Source organism: Leptodactylus fuscus, chromosome 6 (assembly GCF_031893055.1).
Source record: "Leptodactylus fuscus isolate aLepFus1 chromosome 6, aLepFus1.hap2, whole genome shotgun sequence".
NCBI lineage: Eukaryota > Metazoa > Chordata > Amphibia > Anura > Leptodactylidae > Leptodactylus > Leptodactylus fuscus.
The window spans coordinates 117427899-117440082 of NC_134270.1; the positions used below are offsets into that span (position 1 = coordinate 117427899).

Here is a 12184-nt window from a genome sequence, read left to right on the forward strand (position 1 = left end):
ATCCTAATAGCTGAACGACTGAAAACAAGACAGAACATTTCTTGTTCTCAGTCTCTGCAAATCTGTAGCGACATCTCCCTCTAAATTTAAAGGAACATTGTTCCTGTGAACAGATCTGGTTTTACTTCATGAGGTAATGAATTGTACAGTAAATCAGACAACATTTTCCCCCAGATTGTCTCCTACCTTCTGGACCTACCAGAAAAAGACGAGGAGGAGGAACAGAGAGCTCAGATTAATAGTTTCGATGGGCTGTGGGGAGAAACTGGTAAGTGATGGGAATTGGCCACCCTACGTAGAAAGAAACAAGCGGATTGCATTTCTTCATGTTTACCTGCAATGCCAACTCCCCTATCACCCTCACCACAGTTATCTCCATCCAGTTCTTCCTACAATCCAATTCTTCTCATCTTAGCTCTTTCTGACAAGATTTCTTCTGATTTCAGCTTTAACAGCTGCTGCAGGTCGCGGAAAGCTTGATGTCTGCCGCCTACTTCTTGAACAAGGAGCAGCTGTTTCCCAACCCAACCGGAGAGGTGTTGTTCCAATATTCAGTGCTGTACGACAAGGACACTGGCAGGTAGTTACAGGCCTTCATTACCTCGCCCTGTGCTCATGAATAAAAATGCAGACTGAAAACAATCTCTTCTCTTTTATAGATTGTGGACTTGCTGCTTACACACGGCGCAGATGTTAACATGGCAGACAAGCAGGGTCGTACTCCATTAATGACGGCAGCATCAGAAGGGCATGTAGCCACTGTGGAGTTTCTGCTGGCACAAGGTTGGTATTCGTATAGGATTTACAATACTGGAATCGCAGCATTCTGGGTAAAATTGAGGATAGAAAAAAGAGAGAGAAGAGGCACTTCTCTATAGCAATACACAACACAAGAGTATTGTGACTGGGGTTATCTTTGGCCAAAGTAGAATGTAAGGGTAATTTCGTTCACTGTTAGCAAATACTAATATTCTGTATCCCTTGAACCCCTTATCACAGAATGATGTACAAGTAGATCAGCTGCAGGATGTAGTTTGCACAGTATATGTATATGTATACAACGTTACTGATTATTTTTGGCAACAGGGCAAGAAGTGTCAGTGTGGCTGTGATTGAGAAAACTCTAACCCATGAAGGACCCTTTGTGACAGATTGGAACCTAATAATGGCTCTGAGAACTATCTTGTAATAGTATCACTTAAGTTCCCCTTATGTATTGTGGGGAAGTTAGCTCGGTAGAAGCAGTGGTGTGGACCCAAACAGTCAAGACAGGGACACAAAATGTGCAGCAAACTCGTTTATTTAGAAAAAAAAAAAAAAACAGGAAAATAAATAAACCTTGATCTCAGGCACAAAATAAACAAAACAAAATACAGCCTTAACTTCAGGCAAAAGCAAAATAAAAACCTGCTCGTCTGAGCCACTAGCTAAACAGCACGGATAACCTAACTATACGTGTGGCTTACTTCCAGCCACACGAACAAATCAGGAGCAATGTTGTCTCACCAGACTCAGGGTTACAGGACAGAACCATACACCTCCTTTCACCTCATGAAGCCGCACTGCAATGCAAGAGCTGCAGCCTTTTCTGGCCCAGTAATGAGCCCAGGATCTACACCTGGGCTGAGGCCTACTCCAGATCCGCCCTGGACCACACATATGTCAGAAATCTGGGGCTGATATATCTGGACTCCAGCACTCTGCCTGTCACCTTCTCACAGTATGTATATACAAAGTATGTAGACTCATCCTGCAAAATACTAGGTCTAAAACCAGAGTTCAAATAAGGGCCCATTCACACGGAGTAACGTGCCGCGTGACCTGGCACGTATACACCGTGTGAGATTTTGCGGGCCGTATACGCTCCCATTGATTTCAATGGGAGCGTGGTTCATAAATACCGCGTTATTTTGCGGCCGTGATTTTGCGACAATCACTTCACAGTATACATAAGAAAGGTTCCAGTTTTGCCAGTCAACCGAAACTTAGCACAAAGTGAATGAATCCACCCTCTGCTATCTTTTCATCAATTCTGAGTGCTGCTTCATTTTTTGCACAGATATATCCTGGAGGCTTGGCACATTTCCCTAGAGAGGGGTTTTTTTTTACACAGATGTGCTTTAGACTTTGGGTCCCTTTTTTTTTTTTTTTTACTGTAATTTTCATTGAAATTTTCTCGCTTACAAAGCACTGCAGCTTACATGTTACATTGGCAGAGCAGGAAGCCGAGTACGGTATATGGTGGGCCACACAGTGTCAGTGGGTTTTGGATCATCGCTACCCTCTGTTCTCCTTGCCAGCTTTGGATGTCACTATTGCACCAGGGTCCCACTAGGCCTTCTCCTTTCTGTGTGTATTATTTGTTCTACTTTATTTGCCGTATTCATTCATGAGGGTCATATAAGTTTTATTGTATTAGCGTTCTAATGGTGGTCTTGCCCTTTTTAATATTTCTTGTTTTACCCTGAAGGAGCTTCCATCGGGCTCATGGACAAGGAGGGATTAACAGCTCTGAGTTGGGCCTGCCTCAAAGGACATCTTGCTGTGGTGAGGTTGTTGGTAGAAAATGGAGCTGCCACTGACCATGCTGACAAAAATGGACGGACGCCATTGGATCTTGCTGCCTTTTATGGAGACGCAGATGTGGTGAGTGAATTCTGTTGCTTTAGTTCAAAGAGGTTATCCATCTAATTTTTAAAAAAAAAGTTAAAACACATGCAGGTCGATTTCTTTGGTGATTTTTCCAATAGTCTTCCCAGTCTGTTTACATGTGTACATTATCTGACCACTGCAGCATTGTCCTACTGGCATCATGGCTGCTATCACAGAGCCTCAATAGCAGTAATACCGCATGTATCCACTTGATCACATGCTTTCTGCATGTAAACAGATACTAAGAGGACCATGGGAAAGAGAATGCCGAATGGCTGAGGAACATTCAGAAAGCACAATAAGGAGTACTAAATGGTTTCAGTTTACAAAGTACTGTAGAATATAAAGGTCTGTGGGAAAATGTTGAACTCGTTGTGACATTTAGTGGTTGTACTTATCCTAAATCTAATGAGTTTTGGAACATGTAGGCAGGAAGATAAATCAGTGGTGCCCAACAAGACTTTCTCTTTATATATAGATTAAATGTGCAGGTGTTTTTACACTTTGAATGACATCTTTAGCTTTTATTTAATTTTGTCTTTGATGAATATTGATAAGGTAATGCGTTGGTTGGGTACAGATAGTTGCTGTTCCTTTTATCGTAGTATTAATAAATTTGATTCCAGTTACTTAGGACAGAGTCTGCGTGATACATGTCAGTTTGTATGCGGCTTTAGGATGTAGTGGTACGTCCTTTGTATTCATTTAAAGCCTCGCTGTGCCGAATTCCTTCAGTATAAAGCTGGTCTTTGCTGTATATGTCCGCAGGTGCAGTTCTTGGTGGACCACGGTGCGATGATTGAACATGTGGATTACAGCGGAATGCGCCCCCTCGATAGAGCAGTGGGCTGCAGGAACACATCTGTTGTGGTAGCTCTGCTGAAGAAAGGAGCTAAAATAGGTATGAGAAAGCGTGCTGACCTCCCATCGCTGCCACCCTCTCCTTGGTGGCAACACAGTTGTCCAGATGTTAATTTTCCCATTTTGTTTAATGTCACTATACGCAGGCTTGCATGTCCTTGTCAGCTTCAGCCGCATATTGTGAATCTGTCTCATTTTGGTCCAAATACCAAAAGAGCGGCTATTTAAATACAGCATGGAATTGATGTCGGCCATCAGCGGCCCCCCGACCCCTTTACAATTTGCTAATTTAGTGATGGCCTAGCAGAATAAGGTCCCTTGTTAACTGCTGCTGGAATCTCTGTCCCTGCGTGTTGTAATGTCCGTCACTGGTTAGCTGCGTCCCTCTTTCCCCGTCACTGCTGCTTGTTTATTATCTGCTGCTCAGACATTAAGCTTCTGTGCTCGCTGCTTTCTCACTCCTGCTACATGGTTTGTTTTCTCTCCTCCGTCACTCCATCTGTTACTCCTCACGCTCCCTCACTCACTACCTTTGTCACAATTGCTTTTTGACACCATCCTGTTCCTTCCCTTTATTCTCCCTGCTCCTCAATTTTGTTCTTTTTGTGCTACACCTTGTCTGTTCTGTTTTGTTTTTTTTTCAATCCCAATCCTTCTCTGTGCTACAATTCTCTCATGTCACCTGCCTATCTCTCTCCAATTCTTCACTCTTCCCTCCCTTTTCTCACTTTGTGTCATGATATTGCATTGCTCTCTGTCACCTTTTTCCTCCTTCGGTCTTACTCCTCTCATTTATCACATACCACTTCTCTCACTCTTCCCCCGTCGTATGTTTTATTTACAATTCCGCCCCTATTTGCTGCTTTAAGGCTGTCAGACCTTACCAAGCCGTCCAAAAGGTTAGAATTTTGCACACAGCTTTGCTCCGCATGCCTTACCAGATATGCACATGCACTAAGCACCCATTCACTAAGAGACTAATGAATCTACTCATACCCCCTTCACATAGGAGCAGCATTTATTGCTCCTACCATATGTCCTGTGATATGGTAGAACATGAATGCCTCTCACGTATGCCCTTTGCATGTTGATTTTGGTCCCCCTAATGGCCACAGCGTTGTTTCTCTTTATTTTGTTTTCTGGCCCCAAATGTTTTTTTTCCATGCTTATGATCTATCCACAGGATAGGTCATTAGTATGTGATCTGTGGGGGTCCGACAACCTACAGATAAATCATCAGTATGAAAAATCTATCAGCGGCTGGGAAGCCCTCTTGGAGATGACATGCTTACAGATATAGTCATTATTATTCCTGCCAAAAGTACTAAATTCTCTTTAGTGTTAGATAGCTGCGATACCTGTGGTGTATCATGAATATGCCCTGCGGAGAACATCAGTTATTATATATGACTCAGATTGTTTTATAATCTTTCTAATATCCCATGAGTCTAGAAAACTGAAAGGCAGGAGTCATTTCCTCAAGTACATAATCCACATATTAATAATGCCATTATTATAGTTTCAGACATCCAATTCCTCGGCTTCTCTTCTGTCACTATACAGTCTAGAGGTGATCTTGACATTGTAAATGGTTCCTTGTATTTTGAGAGGAAGATTCAAAAATAGCATCAAAACTATGGCCCCAAACCATATTTTCCCCTCTTGCAGTTATCCACCCACTTCTATTACCCCTCCTTAGGGTCACTTTCAGCTAGATTTCTGCCCTAGGATCCAGTATTTTATCTCTGTACCATCCTACATCTAGCCCTGGTCTCTCTTGTTTCACCTGGTCCTCTCTGTCTCCCATTTGTATGACTCCCAATGTTGTATCTTCTTCTTCTTCCTCTTGATTTTTCTCCCCTCTCCTGTTTGGTTCTTCCCTTGCATTGTATTAGTTTTTTTACCCATCATGCATCCTGTACACTACAGGTCCAGCCACCTGGGCCATGGCAACGTCCAAACCAGACATCATGGTCATTCTGCTGAGTAAACTGATGGAAGAGGGAGACATGTTCTACAAGGTGAGAAGATTGGGGGAAGGTATAGATGAGATCTATAAGGTTTCCCCACTACAGATTTTCAAACCACTGGCAAATAATCGATGATGTAAAATCATTTGTGAGAATCTGATGTTCATTCCCGATAGCGTGATGCCAGCAGAGCTTCCTCCCTGCCAAATAAAGAAGTGGCATTGTTGCCTAGCGATGTCAAGATTTCTGGAGCGGCTTTTGTTTTTTATTTATTTTTTTACATTAGCGCAATCCGTCAAGATCTATGATTTTTATCATTTCCATTGGTTAATTCTTGTCACCATCAACATTTTCAGTAGACATTGCGATCTAGTACGTGACTCTAGAAAACAGCCATGGTTAGGCAACAGTGATGCCCCCCACCCTGAACTGAGCGTTATTGAAATGAAAATGTCCATCAGATCCTCACTACATGACTTCGTAAACTGCTAATCATTTGTTGGTGGTATGAAAAGTCTGCCATGTAAAGGGACCTTGAGTGACAAAATATAAGAGAAGAAGGGGAAAGAGGGAGATATAGTGTGGAGGAGGAGGAAGAAGGTAGGTAGAAAAATATAGAAAGAGGTTAGACATTGGTCACATCACATTAGAGTCCTGCATTAGTTCATGTCAGAAAAGTTCCCGGTGTATTTGGCAAATGTATCCATATGACATATTTGCCCTATGCCCGTTTGGCCTGTCTTAGACTGGCACCCATCAGTATACTTTTTTATCTGTACAAAATAGCTATTCCATATAGAAGCATCCACCATGTGGTGTTTTTTTATATAAATACTTTGGAAGAATCTAATGCCGTGTAAGCCTAGCCTTAGAGGGGATGTGTAAGGTGGTGAAGTTCGTGACACCGCAACACCATACAGGTCAAGGCAACCTGGAGCAAGGTTAACAATAAAGGGGAGCAGAGAGTAGTGAATGGAAATTTGCCAGTGGCTAAAAAAGGGGATGTATTTATAAAGAACATAATGTTTGTGAGATGGAATCCCTTTACTCCCTCAGAAAGGGAAAGTAAAAGAAGCCGCACAGAGATACCAATATGCCATGAAGAAGTTTCCTCGGGAGGGCTTTGGAGAAGATCTAAAGACTTTTCGAGAACTGAAGGTGTCACTTTTGCTGAACCTATCCCGATGTCGTCGGAAGATGAACGTGAGTATTCCTCTACTCAATACCATGAAACTTACATTCTGATGTCAATTCTGAGTTCCATATTTATTTATGTAGCTTAATTATGGCACCATCATATTCTGCAGCACTTTCACAGAGATATTTTCAACACTGTCCCATATTGGGTTCACAATCTTAATTCCCTATCAGTATGTCTTTGGAGTGTGGGAGTAAACCAGAGGAAACCCACACAAACACAGGGAGAATATACAAACTCCTTGCAGATGTTGTCCTTGGCTGGATTTGAAACCAAGACCCAACCGCTGCAAGAAAACCATGCATATTGATTAAAAAGTTCCAGAAAAGTAATAAAATAAAAGTCGATACGTTGTCTACAACCTGGTTAGAAGAAAGCTTTTTATGTGAGGATGGTGTAATAAGGACAGAGCAGAACTTTTGAAACACTTCTGGGTGGTCACTGTGTTGGCTGGTAAAGGTGAATTTGTTTGACCTAGTTCACACGGGACAAGGGGGGCGTATTTTGGTCCTGATTTTGACACGGGAAGCTGCGTTAGAATAGGACCAAAATACGCCTGTTGCGGCTTCCCGCTCCGGAGTAGGCTCAAATGAATGGGCCTAGGCCGAAGCATGCTGCCACGAGGCAGACGTCGTGACAGGCTGCGGAATCTGCCTGAAGAAGGGGCAGCTCGCTTCTTTTTTCCTTGAGTGGGAACACGCCACTCACAGAAAAAAGTAAGCTAGCGGTCTACATAGAACTCTATTGTGAGGGGGCGGATCCTGACGTGGATTCAGCACAAAAATCCACCCCCTCTTGCCAATTGTGAACGAGCCCTTATGGTCCAGTAAAAAGATATCTGTACTTCAGGAACAGAAGGTTTAAGCAAGAACATTGTAGGAATAGTGAATGCACATTGGTTACTGACTACATAGATGAACCAAGGATCTGTTAAAGAAGATGCTTATTCCTCCAAGTATTAGTCTGAGTTACTTTTACCATAAAAATCTAAGGAAATGTCAGACGTATACAGCAGCAGTTAAGCTCTGCTACACTTAGTAAATAGGATAGCTCATTTGACCCTACTATATTTAGTAAGGTAATACTTTCCACAGAATAAGACAATAAATCAATTACTAGCTGGCACCTTCCACCTCCTCCCCTCTCCCTAGACTTCTGTGTTTGAGGCTCAGTACAGCTGCTGTTAGAGATAAGAGTCTGCGTGAAAAGGAGGAGAAAAACAGCCTGACAAATGGAGAAGGAAATATTATTCTTTAGTAATAGCCACTTGTACTATTCGCTTATTGAAAATTAGTTTTATACGTGGAGGTACACTTTAAATTAATTGGAAAGGAACTTCGTATTTGGGGTAACTGGTGCTCATGAGTAGAAGCAGTCTACATTATGTATGGTCCTCTAGCACAATATCTATATTTTTATTTTTTTACTTTCTCTTGATCCCGGTTTCATGTAACTTCTAAGGATAGCAACCTATCCATATAGAAAGATGATCCGTGTCTTCCTGATACTACTCTAACAGCACAGCTACAGGATTTATCCACCTTTTCAAACCTGATGGCTGACCCCATTAGTTATAAATTGGTGGGGTCCCACTCTTGGGAACCCTAACCATCTGCCTTTTCACCTTAATATTGATAGAGGCATTCAATGAGTATTGCAAGTATATGGGATACAGCGTATGTTATGGGTATACCGCAAGTAAGCAGTGATAGGAACTGTGTGCCCAGAAATAGCTGATTTGCAGGGTCCAGACACTTGGACCCCCACAACCTAAGGGTGCATGCACACGATGTAACGCCGCACTGATTCTTGCATGATAACTCGTGTAAGGATCAGCACTGTAAAACAGAATCCCATTCACTTCAATGGGTTCTGTTTAACGCGCGTAACACATTGAAATCAATGGGAGGCTTTATAACCCATTGATTTCAATGTGTTACGCGCGCTAAACGGAACCCATTGAAGTCAGTGGGATTCTGTTTTGCAGCGCTGATCATTACACGAGTTAACGTGCAAGAACTAGTGCGGCGTTACATCGTGTGCATGCACCCTAAAACTGATGACCTATTATAATAGGCCATCAATTTTGAAATGGTGGGTGACCCCCGTTGGGGCTCATAAAGGGATGAAAATCACAATGGAAAAGATCAAACTGTAAAAGAAAAATAACTTTTTTTACCTTAAAAAACGTGTTACTGTTGAAAAATATTACAACTGCAACTTTGCCTACCATAAAAAAGCAAGCAAGCCTTTGTGAAGCTGAAATTAAATTTACGTACAGCATCTAACAAGTTTACGCACTAGATGAAGCCGGTTTTACTCCTTACCAGTAGTCATCTCTAAATATCTGACAGTGTTAGTATGATAGGAAGACTTTCATTCAGTCTGTAATGGTTTGTAAACTTATTCTACGATTTGGTAATCCTCTTTGCTTTTTACTTTCTGATTTTTTTTATTTTATTTTTTGTGTGCATCTATATCTGCTGGTTACTCTTATTTGCTCTAAATTATCTCTTTATGGAAGAACATTGGTCTCACAACATTTTTGATTTGCAGGATTTTGGAATGGCAGAAGAATTTGCTACTAAGGCTCTGGAGTTGAAACCAAAGTCATACGAGGCTTTCTATGCTCGAGCCAGAGCCAAAAGAAGTAGTAGGTAAGGCTGAGCTGGATCCACTCCAAGAGCATTTTACCATGATGATATGTATGTTTAATCCTGCTTGGCTTTGTCTTATTAAAATTGTTTTATATTCACATGTATCTTGAAGACAATTCACAGCAGCTTTAGAAGACCTGAATGAAGCAATCCAACTTTGCCCCAACAATCGAGAAATCCAGCGGCTTCTTATGAGAGTAGAAGAGGAATGCAGGCAAGTCCAACAAGAGGAGGAAGTTCAGGAGCTTCAAGATGAACCAGAGCCAGAAGTACAAAACGAGGATATTGATTCTACACAGGAAGACATCTATGAGGAAGAATACCTGGAACAGGACTTAGAAAATGTTCCTGTAGGATTACAGAGTGAAGGAAGACAATGTCAGGGCCTTCCAGGCATGCAAAGTCCTCCACAGTCTCCTGCTCATCGGGATTCTGCTTATATGTCAGGCTCACACCAGGTTTTTGACTTTAGATCAAACAGCTCTGTTGGCTCTCCTACACGGCAAGGCTATCAATCCACTTCTCCATCTCTCTCCCCAACACACCAGAACTCTCATTATCGCCCTAGTCCTCCTCAAACATCTCCTGCTCATCAAAGTTCTTCCTACCGCTTTAGTCCACCTCCTGTAGGAGGTCAGGTTATGGATTACCCTAGCCCACCACCTTCACCATTACGAAGGGCCCCTCAGTATAGAGCTAGCCCTCCTAGTGAAAGTATTGGTATGTATAGACAACAGTCTGGATCTCCAGTTAGGTATCAGCAAGAGCCATGTGTAAGTCAACATCCTGGAAGACCAAAGTCTCCACTGTCCAAGATATCTCAGAGGTCTTTCCAAATGTCACAGCTTCCCACCGCAGTTCCACAACCTGCACACAGATTACAGCCAGCTAAGGCACAAATTGTACGTAGCAACCAACCTAGTTCTGCAGTGCACTCTAGTGCAGTAATTCCTGGAGGTACATATGGACAAGTGGCACATGGTATGGCAAGTAAATACCAAACTTCCTCTGGAGAGATGAGTCAAAGCCGATTAGTATATCAAGCCTCACTTGGTGGTCTTATAGCTGATGGACGTCCAATGCAGCATGTGCAGGCCAGTTTGAGTGCAGGAGCTATTTGTCAGCATGGTGGCATTGCCAAGGAGGACATACCCCAGCGGCCAACATCAGCTTATCGAGGTGGAATGAGATATAACCAGACTCCTCAAATTGGCCGTAGTCAGTCGGCTTCATATTATCCGGTATGTCACACTAAGCTGGAACTTGAGCGCCAGCCCAGTCAACTAGGTTCACCAGACGTTTCTCATCTTATAAGAAGGCCTGTGAGTATTAATCCTGGGGAAATCAAGCCTCATCCACCTACTCCAAGACCACTTTTACACTCACAAAGTGTAGGACTTCGTTTTTCTCCATCTAGCAACAGTATTTCATCCTCTTCCAGCCTCTCAGCCACTTTTCGACCATCTGCATCCATACAACAGATGGAAATTCCATTAAAACCAGCTTACGAGAGACTCTGTGATGAGCTGTCTCCTGTGTCTCCACCACAAGGAAGTTACCCCAGTGAGCCAACACGATCTAGGACCACTCCCTTCATGGGTATAATTGACAAGACAGCACGGACTCAACAGTATCCCCACCACCATCAGCAGAGTCGGACATGGGCTGTCTCCTCTGTTGACACTGTTCTCAGTCCCACATCTCCTGGTATCTTACCCCAACAAGAATCCTTCAGTCCCCCTTCCTCTATCAGCAACATCGCCTTTTATAACAAAACCAACAATGCACAGAATGGGCATCTGCTTGAAGACGACTACTATGGTCCACACGGTGTGCTGTCTAACGGCTCTCGAGGGGACATATTGGAGAGGGTCACACAGGCCTCCTCCTATCCTGATGTCAAGGTGGCCAGAACACTGCCTGTTGCACAGGCTTACCAAGACAACCTGTACAGGCAGCTGTCTCGGGACTCTCGGCAGGGCCAAACTTCGCCCATCAAACCAAAGAGACCCTTTGTGGAGTCTAATGTGTAGGACAATATACTTTCCCATCCCCGTTCCTTTCTTTCCGATACAGCTCTTTTCCTTCACTATATGTATACCTCCCTAAAAAAAAAACCTGGTAATTGAGCAACTCTTCTTTAGGTATCAGACTCCTCTCCCGCTCCCTATACTTTAGTGTTTATCTCTCACCCATCCCATTGGGTAGAGCTGGTCTTTTAGTACTTTTAGGTTGTGCTATGTTTAGCAATGAACAGTTTGGGTCCCCAGACTATGTTTATGGACACTTTGTCTGCTTTCTCAACTGCCCAATTTCATTTGGGATTTTATATTTCAATTTTGAGTACTTGCACTTAGTTCACTAGGATATTCCTACAGCCCCGGGCCCCCAATAATCCTGGAGCGAAACCTTGTTTTCTTCATGTGATAACACTTCAGCAGGCAATGTGCTTGAGGCTTGCTTAATACCCTGCATGTGGGAACAGGGAAACACAAATCTAAGGCCACTTGCAGCACAATAAGGATCTGGAAATCTGCTAAACAAAGGGCTCTATACATATACACCATTGTAACATTACACTTACATGGAAATGCTCCACAGCAGACTTCTAACTGTATGTATACATGGAGTGTGATTTTTTTTTTTTTTTTTTTTTAATTAATAATGTTTTTATTGGGTCTGGGTCTTCCTTCACAAACCTCACTCTTTCAAATAAGTCATCTGTATTCATGGTAAGAAATGTAGGGAAATTGATGTAGCAAATCATGGGGAGAATCCTGGTCTTGTGTGACATATCAGGAGGCAACTTTATTGCTCAACTTGCTATATGTGCAGTGCACTTTTAT

At 42.7% G+C, this 12184-nt stretch overlaps 1 protein-coding gene across 6 annotated transcripts in view; it reads left to right on the forward strand.

The window, feature by feature from the left end:
- Window positions 1-11984, forward strand: part of TANC2 (tetratricopeptide repeat, ankyrin repeat and coiled-coil containing 2) — a 329427-nt gene extending 317443 nt beyond the window's left edge. For 5 of the 6 annotated variants that reach the window (XM_075277126.1, XM_075277129.1, XM_075277127.1 and 2 more), the window contains 10 exons: window positions 175-268; window positions 447-580; window positions 660-783; window positions 2471-2646; window positions 3421-3553; window positions 4383-4412; window positions 5443-5534; window positions 6540-6686; window positions 9238-9338; window positions 9451-11984. In XM_075277126.1, the coding sequence (XP_075133227.1) occupies window positions 175-268; window positions 447-580; window positions 660-783; window positions 2471-2646; window positions 3421-3553; window positions 4383-4412; window positions 5443-5534; window positions 6540-6686; window positions 9238-9338; window positions 9451-11371 (2952 nt within the window). In that variant the 3' untranslated portion in view covers window positions 11372-11984. The remainder of the gene's footprint in view (window positions 1-174; window positions 269-446; window positions 581-659; window positions 784-2470; window positions 2647-3420; window positions 3554-4382; window positions 4413-5442; window positions 5535-6539; window positions 6687-9237; window positions 9339-9450) is intronic. The other variant, XM_075277128.1, reaches the window with a different exon arrangement.
- Window positions 11985-12184: the final 200 nt, after the last annotated feature.